The 23077-nt window shown below is 50.7% G+C and overlaps 1 protein-coding gene across 1 annotated transcript; it reads left to right on the top strand.

The window, feature by feature from the left end:
* Nucleotides 1–11937: 11937 nt before the first annotated feature.
* On the top strand, nt 11938–20992 carry FAAH (fatty acid amide hydrolase). The gene is made up of 10 exons (XM_078450575.2): nt 11938–12001; nt 14709–14860; nt 15102–15251; nt 15574–15707; nt 16307–16513; nt 17739–17779; nt 18182–18306; nt 19509–19634; nt 20342–20439; nt 20767–20992. The coding sequence occupies exons 1-10, from the start codon at nt 11938–11940 to the stop codon at nt 20990–20992; spliced, it is 1323 nt and encodes a 440-aa protein (XP_078306701.2).
* Nucleotides 20993–23077: the final 2085 nt, after the last annotated feature.

The raw sequence follows: 23077 nt of genomic DNA, 5'->3' as shown, positions 1-23077 counted from the left end.
CTACTTACTGCAGAAGATGTTTCTGAGCCTAAGCCCTCAGGCCAGGCGGGTCCTAACCCTATCTGGCCCACTTCAGATTCTTTTCAGGGTAAGCTGCCTTCCCAAGGCTTCCTTCTCCACCCTGATTTTCCTACTTCTTTGGAGGGACTTTGCCTTCCAGGTTACATGGCCAGGGGCACCTCCACTGTCTGACAGTGGTATCCCTGCTCGGCCTGAGGCCTCACACTTCAAGACCAAAATCACATGGACATCCAGATTGGGACAGCCAGATACTTGCTGCACTTTGCCCAGATTCCTTGTAACTGCTGTGTCATTTTGCCTCATATCATTCCATAGAATCATCTGTGCCCTGGCCTGTACCCCTCCCTTGGCTTCTTCCTGCCCCATTTCTCTTTGGTTACTGATAAACTTGTGCTTTTAGACACAAGGCCACAGGGCGAGGGTGCCTGTCCTTGCCTTCACTGCTTCATTGATTTGCCCTTGGAGGCCAGTGTGGGTGGCCCTGCCTAGCCCTGTGCTCAGTTCAAGCTTGACTCCCATCCTCCAGAGGCTCCAGGGCTTCTGGGGGTGGTTGGACATTAACACAAACACATCAGCAACCTGGGTGATCACTGCCTGGGGAAAGGTTAGACAAGGGTCAAATGCTGCTGAGGGGTGGGGGAGGTATTCACCGCAGCCAGTGAATGTCCAGAGGTCCCAACCCACATAGACAGCTAGGTCGAGACAGTTAGGTAGTGCTGCATTTTCCCCCAATTCCGTGTAACTGCAGTGTCAGTTTGTCTCATATCGTTCCATAAAACCACCTGCCTCCACTTTTCTCCTCTTGCCCCACTTTTCTCTTTGGTTACTGATATCCTTGTGCTTTTAGACCTGAGGCTGCAGGGAGGAGGCACCTGTCCTTCTATCCTTCTCTGCTTCGTTGATTCACCCTTTGAGCCCCAGTGTGGACCTTCCCAGCCTGTGCTCAGTGGTGTTGGAGCTCTACCAAGCTTGACTTCCATCCTCAAGAGGCTCCCGGGCTTGTGGGACATTAACTCTGGGGGTTGGACATTAACTCTGGGGGTTGGACATTAACTCAAACATCCGCTCCTGGGTGATCAGGGCTCAGAGAAAGGTTAGACAAGGGGTAAATGCTGCCAAGGAGTGGGGAAGGTGGTGCCCGGGGCCAGTGAGTAGCCACTGTGTTCCATCTTCACTGCTACACTAGCTCTCTAGTCCATGCCACCTGCCTCTCATCTGGCAGTGCAGTAACCGAATGGGGCTTCCCTGCTTCCATCTGCACCTGGTCCCCAGTCCACTTTCCATGCAATCACCAGCGGGAATGCTTTGAAAGTGTAAATCCGATTGAGTCACTTGCTTCAGGCCTTCTCATGGCTTCCCATCACACCCAGAATCAATAAAATCCAGTCTCCTCCTTGTGTCTTACAAGGCTCTGTGGGATAGGGCCCTTGCTTACCTCTCTAGCCTCATCTCCGGTGGCTCTTTCTCTCATCCATTGTGCTCCAGTCACATGAGCACCTTTCTGTTTCTTTTTTAAATTTTTTTTTTTCAACGTTTTTTATTTATTTTTGGGACAGAGAGAGACAGAGCATGAACGGGGGAGGGGCAGAGAGAGAGGGAGACACAGAATCGGAAACAGGCTCCAGGCTCCGAGCCATCAGCCCAGAGCCTGACGCGGGGCTCGAACTCACGGACCGCGAGATCGTGACCTGGCTGAAGTCGGACGCTTAACCGACTGCGCCACCCAGGCGCCCACACCTTTCTGTTTCTTGATCATCTCCAGCCGGTTCCTGTTGCAGAGCCTCTGTGTTATGCTGACTAGTTTCCCCTGCTTGGAACACTCAGCTCCAGTGTCACTTCCCTGATCACCCACTTGTAAAACAGCTTGTCTGACCCTGTCTAATGTGTTACCCTTTGTACTTTGTAGCACTGATGCTATCTGGAATTATATGGTGGTTTTTTGTCTCCTCCACTCAAACAAGCTTCCTGAGAGCTGCACGTTGTCTTGCTCACCATTATCTTCTTGGCATGTGGAGTGGCACTTATAAGGTGCTTAATTCAGTGACTATCAAGTGAGCATCTCCTAGGGACCGAGCAGTGTACTGGGTGCTGGCACTGCAGGGACTAGTGAGACAGACTAGATTCTTGTCCTCCTAGAGCTCACATTCTGGAGGGTGTTTGTTGAAAGAAGGGAGGAAGAGAGGCAGATGGGTGTGGTGGTGAAGACCCTGAATATTTAATGCATGGAGTGCTATGGTGACTTTTGATCAGGAAAGAGAGAAGGGCAGTCTGAATGATACTTACCATATACCTACTATGAACCATCTACTTTCTGGGCACTTTATAGTCATCATGTCATTTAATCTTCCTATTAACCCTGTGGTGGGCATCTTTGTCCCCTTTTACAGAAAGGTCTACAGCTAGAAGTAAGGGAATTAGCATCAAAACCTGGGTTACTCTGTGTCAGAGCCTTGGCAGAGAGCTCTTTCTGATGCCCCATGATGCTGAGGCATGGAGGAGTGACAGCATAAGCCAGCCACCTCCTCCTTCCTATCTGACCACCAGTCCAGCAGCCTCAAGACCCTGGGCACCACATGGCTACTGTCTGTTCTCAGCCTTCTCCCCTCTCCCCAGGTCCACTACTATGCTTCTTGCCTGGTGCTCCCTGCCTCAGACTGGTCTTCTCCAATTGTCCTTCATATGGCAGTTGGGTGACCTTTCTTTCTTTCTTTCTTTCTTTCTTTCTTTCTTTCTTTCTTTTTAAAAAACTTTTTTTTAAAGTTTATTTCTTTAGAGAGAAAGAAAGAGAGAGCAAAGGCAGGGGATGGTCAGAGAGGAGAGACAGAATCCCAAGCAGGCTCCACACCATCAGTGCAGAGCCCAATATGGGGCTCGAACTCATGAACAGGGAGATCATGACCTGAGCCGAGATCAAGAGTTGGACGCTTAACCAACTGTGCCACCCAGATGCTCCTGGGTGACCTTTCTAAACACAAATATTATTATGTCTGAAACCTTTAGTATCACTTGTGTTCAGTCAGACTTCTGGCCGTGACCTATATGGTCTTGCCTGACCTGGCAAGTCTCCTTCCCGTCCACATCCTAACCATGTAGGCCTCAGGTGGTGCTTGGGACACTGTGCACACCTCCACCTCCACCCCTTTTGCTCACTGTACTTGCTGTTCCTGGAATGCTCTACTTCACATTTCCACCTACAGGTCTCCCACTTATCTGAGGTGAGGGTAGACTTTACAACTGGCAGGCTGAGTGGGAAGGGCTTCTTTGTGCTCCTGTTCATACTCCGAAGCACTCCATGTCTTAATAGATTCCAACATCTGTTAGGCTGTGGAGTTGATAACCCATTATCCCATTGGAAAAAGATGGGAATTCTTACTTCCATTTTATAGGTGGAGTAACAAGTTTAGAAAGGGTTGCTACTTTGTCCAGGGCCAAAGACTTAGAGAGACTTGAAGCCACATGCCAACTCCAAACTTCATGTACTTTCTGCTTTTGTAACACAATTCCAAGAACATGGACAACACACCCTCAGGGTGGCAAGTTCTGGGCTAGGTGACCACAAACACTGGAGACAGAAGCAAGGTCCATGCGCTGTGCTCCTCTGCTAAGGTAGATTGACAGGAGGTCTGTCATGTCCCTTTCCACCTTCCCTTCCTCTCCCTGGGGTTGTGATATTGGAGTTTAGAACACTTAGTATACCTGCTATTTGTCCCTGTTAAGGCATCATCTTTTAGGTCATCCCAGGGCTCCAGCCTATTGAGAGCCTTTGGGATTTTCTTTTTTTAAGTTTATTTATTTTGAGGCGGGGGAAAGGTCAGAGTGTGGGGGAGAGAGGCTCTGCACTGGCATGGGGCTTGAACTCAGGAACTGCGAGATCATGACCTGAGATGAAATCAAGAGTCAGAAGCTTAACCAGCTGAGCCACCCAGGTGCCCTGAGAGCCTTTGGGATTCTGTTGGTCACTCCTTCTGCTCTCTCAACTTGCCCATCCACAAGTCTGAGCACAAGACCTCCTTGACTTCTAAGTCACCAATAAATATATTGATCAGATCAGGGCTGAGGAAGGACTCTGGGGTATATCACTGCAGGCCACTTGCCAGGGCAATCCGACCTGCTGCACCCTTAAGAGACAGCCACATAATCAAGTCCTGAGCCTTCCAGCCAGCCTGGACTGCCCCCTGCTCCTTCCCCCAGTTTCCCACACATAAGTTTGGGAGTGGTGACCTGTGTGTCTTAGGTCGCTCGGGGTCAGGGCATGTGGGGTTTGCTCTTGTGTGTCCAGCACCCACCATGGTGCCTGGTACTCAGCAGGTACCTGGTAAAGGCTTGTTGAACGGAGGTTTGGATGACTCATTGTTAGTGAACCCATTTTGCCTACCTGACTACTTCCTTCTCTTGTCCCCAACAGGAAACCTCCCAGCCAGTCCCTGCCCTCAGGCTTTCTCCCTTCACGTTCATCTTATCCACCACCATGACCTTCATTAGTGCTCATTAAGACAACTCCCAGTCTATATTCCACATGTGGCTTTCTGCAAATCCTCCTCCATTCACTTCCCCCATCGGCCTACCCCTTCATCCTTCCCTCCACCCACTAAACATTTTGGATGCTTCCCACAGTATACTCAGGGTAAACAATCAGAAATGGTCACTGCCTGCATGGAGCTTTTGTTCTACCAGCAAAGAGACATCAAATGCATAATTACACAAAAACTCTTGTTAGAAGTGCAATAATGCAGAATCAATGCTTTATTATTTATTTAGAAACTTTTTAGTGTTTATTTAAAAAAAATGTTTATTTTTGAGAGAGAGAGAGAGAGAGAGACAGCATGAGCAGGGGAGGGGCAGAGAGAGAGGGAGACACAGAATCTGAAGGAGGCCCCAGGCTCTGAGCTGTTAGCACAGAGCTCAACACGGGGCTTGAACTCATGAACTGCAACCATGACCTGAGCTGAAGTTGGACACTTAACTGGCTAAGCCACCCAGGCGCCCCATTTTAATGTTTATTTTTGAGGGGGGGGGGAGAGAGAGAGAGAGAGAGAGAGAGAGAGAGAATGAGTGGGGGAGGGGCAGAGAGTGGGAGACACAGAATCCGAGGCAGGCCCCAGGCCGTCAGCACAGAGCTCAACACAGGGCTCGAACTCACAAACCGTGAGATCATGACTTGAGCTGAAGTCAGACGCTTAACGGGCTGAGCCACCCAGGTGCCCCTCTTATTATTTTATGAGAGTAAACCAAGTGGGACCTGCTCTGGCCTGTGTGTGTGTGTGCGCACGCACCTGTACGAATGCTTCCTGCAGGAATTGACATTTAAGCCAAGAACTGCATTGTCACACAAGCCAAAGAATGACCGTATTTCAAGAAGTATGGGGCTGAGGACTTCAAATGCTGCTGATTCAACATCAAAGAGATGGTTAAGATGATTTGGGCATAAGCCAAGATGGGTTGGGCACAGGAGAACAAATGGTGAAGTAAAGGCAGCAAGGTGCAGAGGACTTGAGAAGCTTAGGTGGGAAGGGGAGGAAAGACATAAGAGCAGCAGCTGTGAAGGCTATAAATCAGAGAGAATCTTTTTTTTTTTTTAAAGATGGGAGAGACTTAAGCATGTTAAATTCTGCTAGGAAGGAGCCAGCAGAGACACATAGAGATAAAGGTGAGAATGGAGGGCTCAACCTGGCCATCATTTGTCCATTTAAGAAGTATTACAGGGGCGCCTGGGTGGCGCAGTCGGTTGAGCGTCCGACTTCAGCCAGGTCACGATCTCGCGGCCCGTGAGTTCGAGCCCCGCGTCGGGCTCTGGGCTGATGGCTCGGAGCCTGGAGCCTGTTTCCGATTCTGTGTCTCCCTCTCTCTCTGCCCCTCCCCCATTCATGCTCTGTCTCTCTCTGTCCCAAAAATAAATAAAAAACGTTGAAAAAAAAAAAAAAAAAAAAAAGAAGTATTACAAAGCACCTACCCTGTGCCAGGCACTTTGAAAAGGGCTGACAAGGTCCTTGCTTTCATGGAACTTACTTTCTATGGAGGAAGGCAAGGAATAAGTAAACAAGATAATTTCAGCTAATGGTAAGCGCAATGAAGAAATAAAATGGGGTGATATGCTAATGAAGGGGTACAAGTTTAGAAAGGGTGATGTAGCAAGGTTCAGGGTGCTGTAAAGGGGTGCAGGTGTCAGATGGCCTGGGGGAGCTGAGCCATCTGCAGAGCCAGGGTTCAGTGAGGGAGGCCTGGTTATGGGGGAAGGAAATGGTCAGAAAAAAGGAGGAAGGACACGGGGAGTTTGCCAATGAGCGGGGCTAGTTCCAGAGACCCGTTGGAGCAGACGCAGAGTGTCAGAGGGCAGATGACCTTGGGGTTACCTTTTGGGTTGTGACAGGTCAGTTGCAAACTGCACATCTGGCTCTGGGCAGCCCCCAGGTGCTCAGACTCAACATTACTAACCACAAACCCATCTCCTTCCCGCCAATCCTTTTTTGTTTTTTTAATGTTTATTTTTGAGAGAGAGGGGCAGAGAAGGGGGACAGAGGATCCTGAAGCGGGCTCCACGCAGACAGCAGCGAGCCTGACACATCACAGCAGAGCAAGTGTGATGCCTGGTGTTGGAGGGAGCCTCACATGGGGCTGGGGATCAGGACCTGAGCCAAAGTTGGTTGCTCAACATACTGAGCCACCCATGCACCCCCTCTGCTCTCCCCCTACCCCCCCCCCCCCCCCCCCCCGCCAATTCTGCTTCTAACTTCCTGGTCTTGTGGGTGGAGCTATCATTCTCCTAATCCCAAGGACTGGCAGCCTCAGTTGTGATGGATTGCTCCTGTCTCCCCTCTGAGACAGGACTGGGCCAAAACATCCAAGAAGAGCCAAAGGGCTCCCAAACCAATCCTTCCTGCTCTGGGGCCCCATATCTTCCCATCGTTTGCACCTCCTTGCCTCTCAGTCCTCCTCTTCACTGCTTCCTTTGCCTGTAGGGGGCTCCTGGAACAAAGAGAAGATGGGAGATGAGTCCAGGAGGGAGAACCATTTGCCTGGGGAGGCTGGAATCACAAGGAATGTGGCCTTGTGTTGGAGTCAGCAGTAAGAGCCCAGCTAGGGGAACAGAGGCAGAGGTGAGGCTACACCTGCCTGCCTCTGTCCTCACTTCCTTGCACCATCTCCCCTCAGGCTGATGCCTTTGGAGCCCTGCCTGCTCCCCCAGGGTTCCTCCTTTCTTCTCCGCCTGCTCCCCAGACACCCTCCAGAGTGAACCTGCTCAGTCCACTTCTATGTAGCCTGTAAACCACTTTAAGGGGGGTTGGCGGTTATCCTGGAAGCAGCAGGAAATCTCAGGGGCAACTCCATTAAGAACTGGCCTGGGTTAGACGATGGTTTTGGTGCCATGTTTGAGAGGTGGGATGGGGGAGAAGGATGTGAGGACATCTGACCAGAGTCTGGTCACCTGCCGACCTGCAGGCTTGGGCTCCTCTCCAGGCTTGTCTCTACCAAGGCCTATTCCTCTGCGTTGCCTGAGGCACAAGGGCTCTTGTCCCCAGGACAAAAGGTGGTGTAAGAACTAGGTGGGAGGAGTTTGGATTCTACCACCTGTAGGGCCCGTTGTGGCCCCTGCCCCCTGCCCCCTGTGGCCTCAGATGTGGGAGGGCACTCTAGCATTTAGCTGGAGAATAAGCAGCTGGTGTTCTTGAGGAGGCAGTTGCTGTATCCACACAGGTTCCATGATGCCCGGGGTAGCTTGGCTGTTATACTCCATGCTGGTACTGCTCCTGCTGGCCCTGCTGGGGGCTGCTCTGTTCTTCTGGCAGCATACTCCAGCAAGGAACAAGATCCCCAGGGCACAGAGGCGTAGAGTGGTAGCTTTGCAGCAGATGGAAGCACTGGCAAAGCGTCTCCGGCAGCAGGTGGGTGGATATCTATACATGAGGCCCCCAGCCCTCCATCCCAATAGGTGGATTCCACCTCCGGACCCTTACTCTGTCTCTTTCAGAAGACAAGGAGCCTGGGGCAATGGGGGAGGGAGGACAGTCCCCCACCCCTAGCTCTTCCCATGCTGGCTTTTTGTACTGCTGTCAGTTCCTACTCCATCCATGTCCTTTGAGCCCACTGAGGTTGGGGACAGTGTGTTTTCATTGTTCTCCCAGTGCCCACACAAGACTCAGTAACATGGTGGGTGTTCTCTTGAGCTATTTGTTGAAATAAGATAAACTGATGGAAGCAGTTGGAGGCAGGAGGTCTCCTTCAGGTCTCTTCCAGCCCCTGAGTACCCCCAAGCCCCACTGACACAGGAACCCTGGTCTACATAGTCTCTCTCCCATCCCCACCCCACTGAGTTCTGCAGATGTTTGAGAGCACCTGATAGATGCAAAGCGCAAGGTGGTCATTGGAGATGGGATCCTCCCAGGAAGCCATGTGTCTTTTTTTTTTTTTTTTACAGTCTATTTCTTTGTTTTTTTTGAGAAAGAGACAGACAGCATGAGTGGGGGAGGGGCAGAGAGCAAGGGAAAGAGAGAGAATCCCAAGCAGGCTCCGCACTGCCAGCACAGAGCCTGGTGCAGGGCTCGAACTCACAGAACTGTGAGATCATGACCTGAGCTGAAACCAAGAGTTGGATGCCTAACTGAGCCACCCAGTTTCCCCAAAGCTATGTGTCTTAAAAGGGGCTTTTGACAGCTTAGGTGGTGACATTTCAAGGCACTGGTGCAGTTGTTGCGGCTAGGTGAAGGGACTGAGCTATGGGTGTTGCAGCAGAACCTGCCTAGGGCAGAAGAGAGCAGGGTGGGAAGGAGAGGCTGCTGACCTTGCACTGTTCCTGGGCTCTGCTGTGGGGTCTGGAGGATGTGACAGCCCCTTTCTGGGCTCCCCAACTGCCCTACAAGGGGTGGTATCTTAGGGTCCTCAACTTTGGTTGATGGTGGCTGACTCTCTGGGATCCCCGGGAGTGGGGGTTGTGGATAGTGCCTGAGGTGCCGTCCCCATGCTCTGGAGTTCCTGAGTGTCCTCTGCCGTCCCCTAGATGGTGATTGATGGCCCCAAGGGGCAGCTTCTCTGCCCGAGCTGCTGCAGTTCCTGAGAATGTGTATTAATATTAATTGGGGCTAATTAGTTGGATAAATCAATCTGCCCCCAGAGAGCAGCTGCCCCTCCCTGGTTGATGAGGAGGAAATCTGGGCTAATGGGGTTGCTGTGGTGAATCAGCATGATGGAGAGGATTCCTGTGTGTGTGTGTGTGTGTGTGTGTGTGTGCGTGTACCATCAGTGTGTGGTGGTGGGTTTGGGTTCCTTTATTGCACATACCAGAGCCTGCTTATGTGTGTCTCCTGCTGTGGTTTTATTGTGTACTGGTCAAGTGTATGCTTGGCTGTGTTGCTCCTTGTGTTTGGTTGTGCTGTGTGTGCCTGGCTTGGTGTGTATGAGTCGTGTTACTGGTTGGAGCATATACATCTAGATATGTGTGGCTGGTTTGGTTTTGAATGTTTGGTTGGGCATGTACATGGGTGTATGATGTGTGAGGACACCTGGTTCTGTGTGCATCTGGGCATCTGGTTGGTATACAGGTGGGCATCTGGGATATGGGGCTACTGGGCCAGATACCCGGGGGTGTGTGTTTCTGGTTGGCTGGAGGAGTGGAAGGGGTGTGGGGTGAGATCACCCATGGTGTCTCCAGCTTCCCCCCAAGGCTACAGGCCTCTTGGCTCACAGTACCTTATTCTCTCCCCAGCAAAGCAAACCCAGGGATACCCTCAAGGCCTCAGGCATCCAGCTTTATGTCCCAGGGAGGTGGGAGGCTGAAACATAATAGGTCGCACCCTGGCGGGGTTCAAACTAATGCAATTCAGTTCAGCTTAGCAAAATTTTACAGAGGGCTCCTCTGGGTCTTGCCTTTTGCTGGACCCTGGGGACAGATTCATAACAAAGATGAATTTGACATCTGACTTAGACTTGCCTTAAGGATGCTCCTGGTCTGAGTGTGGTGAAGGCCAGATGCCTGTGGAGCTGTGGGACTCGGCAGGAAGGGCTTTGCACCATCTGGACACGGCTGGGTGGGGAAGGCTTCCCAGAGAGGTGGTGTTGGAGCTGAGCCTTACAGAATGTGTAGGAGTTTTCCAAAAGCAGGAAGGACGAGAAAAGGCAGTACCGGAGAGAGAAAAGCCTGAGAGAAGACAGTGTTCGTGTAGACCACAGAGAAAAAATACTCCTAGTCAGCTGGAGTAGACAAGCTGCCCATGGCTGCTGGCTACTGGCTAGGAAGTTCTGGTCACCTCAGGGGGAAATTAGCTACCCTAAGGGCTGAGGGTTTTTATGATATTAAACATACTTAACAACCATTTGGAAATATTAATACTATATCAATTTACTAACAACTTTATATTTTCTTTGATTTTCAAACCACAATAGGAGGCAGCAGCAGTTAAGTGTGGAGAAGGCCAGATGTCCATGGAGCTGTGTGACCTGGCAAGAGGGGGATTTGTTCTAAACCAAAGCATATGTTATAACAACTTGAAAATGATATAAGTTAAGACTCAGTTCTTTCATCAAATTATCCTAATAATTTCCAAGTAAATTATTAATTTTTAGAGAACTTGTGGGGATCTTTTGATGTAGCTATCATCTTTGGAAGATGTCCCTATCTTTCAAAGCTCTCCCAATAAACTGAGAGTCGTTAGGTGATTTGTAGTCTCCTTAAGCAGAGACTATCCATCAACATCAACAATGTTCCTTGGGTTGAGTCCTTGCTCAGCTTCTGCCAAACCAGTAGCAATTACACTCAAAATTGTCTAGCTCAGAGCCCAATGTGTGGCTCTATCCCATGAGCCTGGGATCATGACCTGAGGCCAAAATCAAGAGTAGGATGCTCGACCGACTGAGCCACCCAGGTGCCTGTTGTCTAGCTGTTCTAATTCTGAGATTCTTTAAAATCAAGCACGTCTGTTGCCAACTAAGTTGTAAATATTGTTATTAGAATGTCATAATAAACTTCAATGACTAATCTCACAGGCCTCATGAAAAGTTGTGTAACAGTATAGTTAGGAGTGTGGTAGTTAAGAGAGGGCGGACAGTCTGTGTTTGAATCCTGACTTTGACGCGTACATTAAAAAAACAATTTTAATGTTTATTCAGTTTTGGGAGAGAGAGAGACAGAGCACAAGCAGGGGAGGGGCAGAGAGAGAGGGAGACACAATCCGAAGTAGGCTCCAGGCTCTGAACTGTCAGCACAGAGCCCAACACATGGCTCGAACTCACAAGCTGTGTGATCATGACCTGGGCCATAGTCAGACTTAGCCACCCAGGTGCCCCCGATGTGTACACTTCAAATAATTCCTCTGTGCCTTAACATACTCATCTCCACAATGGGGTGATGATTATAGTTATAGTACTCAAGCAAGTTCATAAGTGTTTACAGTGGCACCTGGCACACAGGTTTTTAGAGAGAGAAAACTCACACAAGAGCCCAGGAGGGGCAGAGAAAGAGGGAGAGGATCCGAAGGGGGGTCTGAGCTGACAGCAGAGAGCCTGATGTGGGGCTTGAACTTACGAACTGTGAGATCATGACCTGAGCTGAAGCTGGAGGCTTAACCGACTGAGCCACTCAGGCACCCCTAACAAGCACCATATAAATGAAAGCTCTCACTTGAGTAATAATAAAACTAATGTCCTTGCTGAGTGGGCGTTTAGTGAGTTTCAGTGAATTTGTTCTGTTAGGTGGAAGTGGCACTCAACCAAGTTGGTGAACATGTTGCTGGACCCTTGAGAGCCCCGCCCATCCCACCAAGTCATTGGAGCGTCTGCCATACTGGCAGAAGAGCAGTCCCAGCAGTCACCTCCAGTGGCCCCCATTAGTGCCCTCTGCCTGCTCTTCGCACCTCTCCCCAGCTCCCTGAGAGGCTGCCATTTTTACAAGTGGCCATGTGGGGACAACTGCAGGGGAGCACTAGCCTCATGGGTCCAGATGGACATCGGGCACTTGCCGACCAGGGTGCCACCAAGGGGGCCACCTCTCCAGGTAGATATGTAGGAGTCAGGATGGGCATGCAGTTTTGGTGGGTGCCTGTGGGTCAGTGTGTGCTGCGATGGTCCTCGGTGGGCCCTACTGGGGCTCCTTAGGGCTGGGGGCCGCAGGGCAAGGGATGAGCACAGTCCTTGAGGGAATCAGAGACTATGCCTAGAGGGTCACTGCTGGGCTGGGCATTAACCTTTTACCTGCTGTACTGTGAAGAGAAGGTAGAATCCCATGGCAGGGGCTAGGGCAGCTGGGAGTGGTGGAGTACTCATGGGAGTGGCTTTTTGCTAAGTGACTCAGGAGGATTTCAGTATTTCAGCCACAGTGCGGCTGTAGAGGTGCATTCTAGCCAAATGCCCACCCTATTCTAGAGGCATCCAGGTCTGGGCCCTTCTGAAGGTCTTTGTGGCATGCAGGCAGGGAATTCCAAGCTGAGGCACAAGATGACAAAATGGCACAGTGAGTGGAGGGAATGGGCAGTGTGGCTAGAGCAGCAGAATACAGAAGTAGGGCAGGGAAACAGGAGGCTGGTGAAATGGGCCTACAGGGATCCAGGCAGCGAAAGGGCCTCGTACAGTGCCTGGCACCCAGGAGGTGCTTCATCATAAAAGCTTCCCTCCCCAGGAGCCATTAGGGGTGGTGTAGACCTTAAGTCTCTCCACTTTTATGACTTTGGGCCACAGAATTAACCTCTCTGTGTTGCCCTTGTTGGTGAAGTAGAAATATTGATAATGAAAGCACCTATCCAAGGGATTTTGTGAGGATTTAATGAAATGGTGCAAGCAAAGTGCTTAACATGGTTGCCAGCCACACAGTAAGCAGTCAGTACATGTGAATCTTGGTTTGTAACACACATTATACATTTATGGTGAAAGCCCTGTAAACCGTACTGAGGAGAATGGTTTTACAACTTTATACTGAGGGCAATTGGGAAATATGGTGTTACAGCATCTGAAAAGGATCACCTAGGCTGTAGTGAAGTGGTTGAGCTGCAGGGGTAAAGACTAGAGTCAGGGAGGCCAGTGAGGAGGCTGTTGAGAAAACTGAGAGACAGAGAAAGTTCTAGGCAAGGAGTCTGGTGAGTCAGAGGTGGAAGATATGAAGGAGGCAGAACCACCTATCGGCAGTACTTGTGGGTAAGAGAATGGTCACTGGGGCCAGACTGGTGTGGATCCAGGCTCTGCCACTTATGGCTTATGTGTCCTTGGCAAGTAGCTCTGTGCCTCAGTGTCTTTTCTACTGTAAAATGAAAAAATAATATGCCCTCCCTCCTTGGGTTGTTATAAGGAGCGACATGAGCTATTATATGTAAAATGCTTGGAATTTGGCCTAGAACATATTAAGTGTAATAACACATCTTCCATGTGATTGAAATTAGCTATTATGACTATCATCAGAACTGGGATGTAAGGGAGTGACCCGGGATGATTCTGAGGACTATTGCTCTGACATGAGCATCATCACTTGGGAATTTCATGATGAACAGATTTGGTCTTAAAACAATGAATCCTGGGGTGCCTATGGATATGTGGATCAGTAAATGGGTCTGAGGCATGGCAGGAAATAGGACTGGGCTGTAGTCACAGGGTAATCGGGGCATCCTTGGGACACATCTGGCTGCTGAAGTCACCCAGGGAGGGTGGGTAGGTAGGGAGAGAGGAGGCCAAGTCCTGAGGAGCACCAACATTTATTTACAGGAGGGAAGAGGGGCAGAGGGGACTGAGAAGGAGCCACCCAGGGGCAGGAGGAAGCCAGGAGAGTTGAGGGCACAGAGAATTTCCAGAAGGCAAGTGCCTAAGAGTCAGATGCTACTGAGGAGAGTAAGATGGGGACTAAGAAGAAACCAAGAGATTTAACAACCAAGAAGACTTGAGCACTAACCTCCGGGGAAATCCCCTTGTCTGCCACCTCCCCTCTCCAGGACCAAGAAAGGCCCACTGTGCTGTCTTCCCACCCAGCCCCCACTCCAGCTTGTAGGCATCAGGGTCTCAGCTGGGGGCCAGGAGGACAAATGAAGACTATTTCACCTTCTTGAGTGCCTGCTGTGCTCTAGGTCCTTGTCTTATCACACTTGCCTCTGATAAGAGTCCTGAGGGGCTGGTGTCACTCCTCCCCTCATACTCTGAGGGGAGTAGCTGGGTAAATCATGATTGGCTTCTAGTCCTTTCTTTTTTGGAGAGACCTGGGTCGTGGGAGGGGAAGGGATCAACCCTGGGTTACCCAGATGACCAGTCCTGTGTGTGGTCAAGGCTGGGTGCCAGATCTCCTGACACTCATGCTGGATCTTGCCCTTTCCCAGGTCAGATCACCAGAAGTGGGAGGGCTGGATAGGAAGGAAAGGTGGGATGCCAGGGTGCCCCATGAAGGCAAACCATAAACCATACAGAGATGAGCCTCAGTTCCATAACCCCTGAGTTCCAAAACGTGCATATAGAGTCACTCTCACTGCACTTGTGCCCTTTTTGGGTAGCAAGATGAGGGGGCAGGCTCTCCTCTGTGCCAGGCCTCAAGATGGGCACTGGAGAGGCAGAGGCAGAGGAAACATCTGTGCCCTGTAGGGCTTTCATGCCAACCTGGAGACAGATCAGGAAATGTTCTTCATGCTAAAGGAGAAGCACAGGATCATGTGCTGAACACATGGCTGTGTGTGCAACCGTGTATCCAGTGGAGTGTGGGGATGTGATGCTGAGTGTGTAGGAGTGCACTGGAGTGGATCAGTCATTGACCTCTGTCCTCCCATCTCCACAGGAGCCATCCCTGGACCCCAAGCCCATCCTGGAGCTGCCCCTGGAGACACTGGTCCAGAAGCTGCAGGATGAAGAACTCAGTGTGGAGAGCGTCCTGTGTAGCTACTTAGAGGAGGTGGGGGTCTGGGTCAGGAGTGGGGTGGGGGCTAGCACCTGTTGTTGTCCTACTCAGAGGAGGTGGATGTCCGGTGTAACATCGTGGTGCTGCAGCTAGCTTGGGAAGGGGTGCATGCCACTGTCATCTGTCATTTCTATCCTGCTCTGAGTTGGGGTGGTGGGAGGGGCTGGGGTGACTAAGTGCCCCATCCCTGGCCTCACCCTGAGCCCCTTGTCTGGTCTCCCTCAATGTTGCTCAGGCACTGAAGGTACACCAGGAGGTGAATTGCCTGACGGATTTCCTGGGTGAGTGTGAGGAGCAACTACAGGCATTGAAGAAGCTTAAGAAGACTGAGAGAGGCCTTCTTTATGGGGTCCCTGTCAGCCTCAAGGACCCCTATGACTGCAAGGTGAGCCGGGAGGTGTACGTTCACATGTGTACATGTCTGTGTGTGTGCCTGTATGCCACTGAGCCTGTGAGCATCTGACTGTGTGACATTGGGCAAGCTACTTAATCAAGGATGCAGAACTAGAAAGTGGCCAGTTAGGATCTGAACCCAGCTCTTGCCCACCATATTCTTCTGCCACTTGTGAGCTCCCCTAAGGGTACAGCGTGCATGTCTGAGGCCATGACAACGTGTGTGAGTGGGAGCAGAGTAAGGAGGAGAATCTGTCCATTGGATGGTTTCATCCTGGCCCCTATGGGCTGGAGTTAATGTCACTTTCTTGCAGGGCCATGATTCTACATGTGGTCTGACCCAGTTCCTGGAGAAGCCAGCGGCCAAGGATGGGGTCATTGTGCAAGTGCTCAAGGCTCAAGGAGCTATTCCCTTTGTTAAGACCAACATCCCCCAGACAATGTACAGGTCTCTGAAGTGTGTAGGCAGGGGCTGGGTTTGGGGCTGGGCTCAGGACTGACAGCAACACAAAATCCCAATTCAGAGAAGAAGGTGAGGTGGGGGCCAGTCAAGCAGATCTCGAGGATCAAGGTTCTTGGGCAAGTCTTTTCTGCCCTCTGAGCCTCAGCTTCCTCATCTTATAATGTCTGGGTGGACTCCATAGTCTCTACAGGCCCTCAGACTCTGCGGTTCTGAAGAGTTTCATCTCTGTGTTTATCCCCGTTTCTCTCTCTAATTGTTTTTCTTATTCCCTGTTCTCTCTCCTCTCCCTCAGCACTTAGTGTACCTACTTTTGTGAGGAACCTGCTCCCAATTCTGACAGCAGGGCTGTGGGCTCCTGTCCTTAAGTTAGGAGTTGTGGTTGGTGTCCACTCTTGGTCTTTCCTGTGGCAGTAGGCCCTCACCTCAGCTGTAAGGGAGACTGGGAGACTCAGCCCCAGGGAGGAGTTTGGGAGCCAAAGAAGCCCTGGGGTTGATTCCTGGGGGGATCAGTCTCTACATGGGGGGGGGGGTGTCTCCCCAGTTAAACTTTCACCTCCCAGCCCCTTTTCTTCTGCTTCCCTCAGTTTTTATTGCAGCAACCCCATCTATGGACAGACTCTGAACCCTCTGAACTTAAAGAAGACACCAGGGGGCTCCTCAGGGGGTGAGGGAGCCCTGCTGGCAAAAGGAGGTTCCATCCTGGGCATGGGTACTGACACTGCTGGCAGCATCCGCATACCAGCCAGCTTTTGTGGTATCTGTGGCCTCAGGACCACAGGATACCGCCTCAGGTACTTGGTGCTGGGGGCGGGGGGAGGGGTAGACTCAGCTCAGTGTAGGGGAACAGAGGTGTGGGGGGAGTAGTGCCAAGCAGGCCCCTCACTCTTATTCACTTAGCTCAGTACTAGTGAAAGTGGCTAAAGACAGGAGGGCTTCAAATAACTCCTGCTTCAGCCCCAGATAAACACACCATGTTTGGTACAGGTGGCAGAATAGACCTTCCACTCACTCATTAATTCATTTGTTCATTAATTCATTCATCTTTACATCTATCCATCTACCTCCCTGTTCCCTTAGTCATTCATTGATCCAACTGTTTTTCCATCTATCCATCCTTTGTCCATTCATCCACCTATGCAGTCATCATCCCATCAATCAACTTCACTATTCACCCACCATTTAATTTATCTAACAAATATATTGAGTGTTTCTTCCGTCACTGACACTGTACTAGTTATTTGGGCTATATCAGTAAGCAAAAGGACACCTATCTCAGCCCTTGAAAATCATATATACATCCTTCCTTCCCTTTGTTCATCCATCCATCCATCCATCCATCCATCTCCCCATCTATCCACTCATCTAGCTATCTGTTTATCCATCCATATCTGCCTCTGTTCATTCATCTACGTATCTCAGCCCCACCATGAGAACCTACACTGTGGTGGCCCCTGTACTGGGGACACAGAACACTCTCAGACCCAGTCCCTGTCCCCCCCCCCCCACTGCTGTGCTCTTAAATATGCAGATGGATTAGTCAGAAAGTGATTGGAGCTCTAAGAGAGTGTCAAAGCTTGTCAGAACTCACAAGATGAAGCTGACATTTTCTTCAGCAGAGATTTATTGAAAGCCTAGACTTTAAATTTTCAGAGGCAGGGCAAGGGAAAGGAAGGCTTCCTGGAGGAGGCAGAATCTGAGCTTGGTTTTAAAGGATGGACATGCAGGGATGGTGTAGAACCTAGAAGGCTGTAAACTGTGAACAGCCTACTTTGCCTGGAGTAATATGTGTTTGTCGAAGGGCAAGAATGGGGAAGCTGTGAGTTGATACTCCAGAGCCTCGAAGTCAGTCAAAAAGATCAGACTTAATGCTGTGGGCAGTAGGGTCATGGGAGGGTTGAAGCAGCTCATCTTCCTGGGTGTTGGGCCCTGGGGGAGTGCTTGGCTGGGTGCTAAGGCCTGGGCACTCAGGCCCTTCCCTTCAAGTGCTGAGGTGGGCTCTGGGTGGGGGTTTTGCAGCTTCTCTGGAGTTTCCAGTGCTGTCAAAGGCAAGAAATCAGGTAAGCTCCTGTCTGTGCTTGTGTCCATACCCAAAGATAAACTTGCCAGCCTTCCTCCCAAGGACATTTCACTCAGCCCCTATCTGAGACAGATTAGCCCCACTTAATGATAAAGAATGGATCCCACCAGGCCTCCCCTAGTCCAATGAGAAGTGCTTCCTACTATCTAGCTTTAATATCTCCTACTGGTCTTTAGATGTTTGGCCCCAGATGAGATTCTTCTTTCAGGCATCAGAGCTACTTTGGCTGGTGTGCCAACGCTACCTGTCCTCAACCCCTGGCCCAGGTTGGCCCCAGGGCCCTTTAACACTGATCACGGTCCTGAGCTCCACCCTCTGAGGCCAGGCAGTGGGGGTCCCCAGAGCAGAAAGGGTGAGAGGAATCTGCCTCTTCTGTGTTCAGTGACTACAGTGGCTGGCCCCATGGCCCGGGATGTGGAGAGCCTGGCCCTGTGTCTGCGAGCCCTGCTAAGTGAAGACATGCACCGACTGGACCCTACTGTGCCTTTTATGCCCTTCAGGGAGGAGGTGAGCTGGGTTGGGGAACAGGCCACCTCTCCCCTCCCCCATTCCTCATTGACCTGTCTACCATCTGACCATCTTCTGTGGAGACCTCCTTTCCCAGCCCATGGTACAGTGACCAAGAAGCCTCTATGCTCAGTCATGTTTACATCCTACCCCTGCTCGACACCAGCTGCTTTGGCCTCTCAGCTACTTGGAGTCATAGCCAATACTGCCCCCAGAGAGGGACTTCATCATCACATACCCAACACACACAGACATACACTCAGCAGATATGGTTTAGAGAGTCTGGTATCTGGTTAAACGAGGCTGTTAGTCCCCTAGGTAACCTTAGCCAAGTCACATCTCTTCTCTGGGCCCCAGTCTCCTCAGTGGTATAATAAAGAGGTTGCACCTGAAGATTTCTCCAGGCTGGCAGCCTTCATTTATTCAGTAGTTCATTCAACAAAATTTATTGGTACCTACTATGTTCAGGCTCTTTGTAGTTCATCCTAATATTCACTATATAGAATGAGCATTGTGCTTCTCAATTTATGGGCGAGGAAACTGAGGGGAAATGAAATAACTTGCCTATGATCGCATAGACAGTAACTGGAAGAGGTAAGCTTTGACCCCAGCCCTGTCTGCTCCAGAACCCTCTCCATAGGGAGAATCTCTGTCTACCATTCATTCAATGTCTACTCATCTGATTCCCTACTCACATCCTAGTATAATTAACCTGTGATCATTTTCTGTCATCTATTATTTGCCTCTAGTGATCTTTCCATCTCCATTGTCTCCTGGCTGTTTTTTTTTAGCTTAAAGATCTTTGTGTCTATTCATCTACTTACTTAACTGCCCACCCACTCAATTCCAATCATCCATTCTCCCACCCACCCATCTATCCATTCAACCCTCTGCCCACCCACCCATTCACCATCTCATACATACACCCTCCCACTCATTCATGAATCTATCTACCATCTATCTACCTATCCACTCCATCCACCCAATCATCATGTCGTCATCCATTTGTTCTTCCAGGAGTTTCTCCAGAGGACCTAGAGCCTGCAAAGTATGTAGAGAGTCTCCAGGGAGCTCTTGGGGAGCCTCTGTAGATTTCCCCTGGGTTGAAAACAGCTGTGTTCCAAGGTCCCAGCCTACAAGTCTTAAGTCTTAAAGAGGTGTAGTCTCTCCTGAGAGCCCCACCCAGCCCCTGTTGCCCCCAGGTATACTCCAGTAACCAGCGCCTTCGAATTGGCTTCTGTGAAACAGATGGCTTCACCCAGCCATCTCCTAGCATGGCCAGGGCTGTGAGGCTCACCTCCAGGCTGCTCCAGGATGCGGGACATCAGGTAGGCTTGCTTACCCCTGGATGGGGAGGGAAGCCAGACTGGCGAGGAGACTGGGCTGGGCCATTCTTGGAGAGAAAGGAAGTTATATCTGAGTTTGAGCTGCTAACATCACTGTGTTTCCCCTAGGCTTCCTGGAGAAGACTGATGGGTGCAGGTGGGGGCAGGGTGGGCCCCACCCTGTGAGGAAGGCATCAAGATTTTGCATCCTCCCCCTTCAGTGGTGGGGACCAGGGATTCATTCCTGTAATTCCTATAGATTTGGTTTCTCCATCAAATGGCTGTAAGGAGAACTATGTCCTCAAAATCATTTCCCTCCCCAGCCCCTGCCTCCCTCCAATGTCTTATCCTGGTCCTGTCTCCCCTTTGAGAACTGCTGGTTGGCCACATGTGTACTATGTGGTCTTGGGCCAGTCTCTTAACCACCTGGAGCCTCAGTTTTCTACCACATAGGGCAGCTGTGCAGATTAAATGAGCTCACATATGTAAAGCACTCAGCATGGGGCAGGATCCCAGTGAAGCAGGCACGGCTGCCTGAATGCCATGGCATCTCTGTGTAGGGTGAAGGGCTGGGCATGGCAGCAGAGGGGTTGGAGTGGATGGAGATGAGCGGCGATTTGGCATCCTCTCTTTAAATCCTGAAGGATGCAAAGAGAATACCAGGCTGGGTGGGAGGAGCCCCAGGCCCTGACTCAGCCTCTGTCTCTCAGGTCATCCCCTTCTCCATCCCCCATATAAAGTATGCTGTCAAACACCTGTTCGAGGGGGGTCTGTTTGCTGATGGAGGGGCCACCCTTCTGGAGAAGCTGTATGTTTGTCAGGATTCTGACATGGGGCATGGTGAAAACAGGGTTGGGGGTGGGGCTGGCAGCAACCTGTGCCTTAGGAAGGGGACTGCAGGCCTGGGTTGGTGGGGTGCCTCTGGTTAATTGTGTGACCTTAAATGGCAAGTCAGCTGTTTGGGCTCCATCTTCACCATGCATGGTTCCAGGGTGGTGGTGGTGGAAACAGAAGAGTTTCTTTGGGTCTGACCTCCTTCCATGGCTTGCCTCTGGAATGGGAGTTGGGTGGGTACGGGAGCCAGTCAATGGCTGAAAGGCTGTAACTGACTAGATATGTGTCTGTGGTTCCTCAGTGAGGGGGACATTGTGGACCCCTGCATAAAGGGAATGATCAACTGGCTCCGCCTGCCAGACCTACTCAAGTGTTTCTTGGCCTGGATCCTGAAGTACACAGTGAGTATGGGACCAAGGTGGGGAGGCATTCAGGAGGGGAGGAGCCCAGGGAGGAGAAGGACTCAGAGAGGAGGATGGGGCCCAAAGAGTAGTGGGGGCTTAGAGAAAAGGAACCAAAAGGGCTGATGGGGACCAAAAGAGAAGGGTGCTTTCAGAGAGAGGAGTGCATCTCAAAAAGAGGAAGGGTGGGGGCCAAGAGGGGGCTCAGGGCTTGTGGAGGAGTAGAAGCTTCCATGACAGTGTGCTGAGCAGAGTTGCTCTTCTTGGACCCCCATCCTGGGCAGGCTGGTGTTGCCCTGTGGTTTCTGAATGGGTTTCTTCCTCTAGGAACCCCGAGCTAGCCAGACTTGTGAAGAGATTCGTGGAGTGGGGTGAGTGCTAGTCTCCTCAGGTCAAGGTCACAAGCATCTTCCATGGGGTAGGGGAGTTGAGTGAGGGTCATGTGGCTAGAGTTGGCATCCACTGAGGGTGAGGGCTATTTAGACGTTGGGATCTAATTAGGTTTTTGGGTCATGTCTGACACTAGTTAAATTTAGACTTTTGAGTGGGGTTGGGATTGGGGCTACTTTGGGCCTGAGGTTTGATTTGGAGTTAAGCTCTGAGTTCTGGTTAGAATTAGCTTAGGGTAAAAGTTGGGCCTAATCTGAGGTTGGGTTTGGGCGGGGGTTGGGGTTGGGGTTAAGGTTGGAAATGGTCAGCCTGAGGGCTGACTGGGGGGCCTCACAGGTTAGGGGAAGAACCCGTGGTTCTGGGGGGGAGGCTGTAAGTCTCTGCGGCTGGTGACGGTGGCGGGGGGAGGGCATCAACCAGAGGGTGTGTACTCTTGGGAACGTTGGGTAGGCAAGGTATTTTGGTCAGCAAATAAGACAAGGGTCATCCCAGCCCATCAGCTGATTTGTAGCCTGCACTGAGACTAGGCTCTAGCTCTTGGCTGTAATGTCCCCATTTTGTATAAAAGGGGGTCCCCCCATGCTGACCTTTGGAATTCTGAATCTTCCTTATTCCCCCAGGACTCCCAAGAAACTGTGGGAGCAGCACGCAGCAGTGCAGGTGATGTGTGCCTGAAGAGACAAGGGACTGATGGAACAGGGGCAGCAGAGGCCTGGGATGTGACAGGAGTAGCCAGACAGGGAGTAGAGCTCTGTCCCAGCCTGCAGGGGAGGCCCGGCTAAACTCAAAAGGGGAGGCTTGGTGACCCAGGAGGTTAATTTAGTCCATTTCCTTGGGGGCCAGGATGATATGTTGTTCCCAAATGACTGCAGCTTGAGATTCCCCTTGCCATCCCTTTACCTCGGCCCCTGGGAAGGCCCTGACCCTCTCCAGATAGCTTAGTCTGTATCTTACAGCCTGGGGATTCTTCCTGATCTTTAACAGGACTTGGCCTGGCAGCCCCTGACCTTGTCCTGCAAATAGTGACCTCTGCTGGTCTTGCCCCTCCCATACCCCACTATCCCTGCAGGAATATCAGCAAAAGTTCATAGCCAAGTGGAGGTCCCTGGACCTGGATGTGCTGCTGATGCCAGCTATGGACCCCGCCTTCCATATATGCTATTCTGAGATAGGAACAGGTGAGAAGACACCAGGTCTTAGTGAAGTTGAGACCCAGAGTCCAGGACTTCAGAGTCCTGCCACAGCCTCTGAGGCCTTGACCTCTGTCACCATTCAGTATTTAAAGCAACGTCTTAAATTGAGATAAAATTCAGATGACAAAAATTCACTATTTTACAGTGTACAATTCAGTGGTTTTTAGTATATTTAGTGTGTGGTGCAAACACCACCACTATCTAATTCCATTTCCATTACCCTGAAAGGAAACCCTGTACCTGTTAGCAGACACTCCCAATTTTTCCCATTACCTTTTATTTATTTGTATTTTTCATTTTTTTAAAGTTTATTTATTTTACCTTTTGAGAGAGAGAGAGAGAGCGCGCGTGAGCACATGCATGTGGGGGAGGGGCAGAGAGGGAGAGAGAAAAATCTGTGCTATCAGCACAGAGCCAAATGCAGAGCCAGACACAAGGGCTCAAACTAAGGAACAAACCATGAGATCATGACCTGAGCCAAAACCAAGAGTTCAGATGCTTAACCCACTGAGCCACCCAGGTGCCCCTCCCATTCACTTTTTTTTAAACATTTTTTTTTTAGTTTATCTATTTATTTTGAGAGAGAGAGTGCAAGCAATGGAAGGTCAGAGAGAGAGGGAGAGCAAGA

Source organism: Panthera onca, chromosome C1, assembly GCF_046562875.1.
Source record: "Panthera onca isolate mPanOnc1 chromosome C1, mPanOnc1 haplotype 2, whole genome shotgun sequence".
NCBI classification, from domain to species: domain Eukaryota; kingdom Metazoa; phylum Chordata; class Mammalia; order Carnivora; family Felidae; genus Panthera; species Panthera onca.
This window is presented reverse-complemented; position numbering and strand designations above follow the sequence as displayed.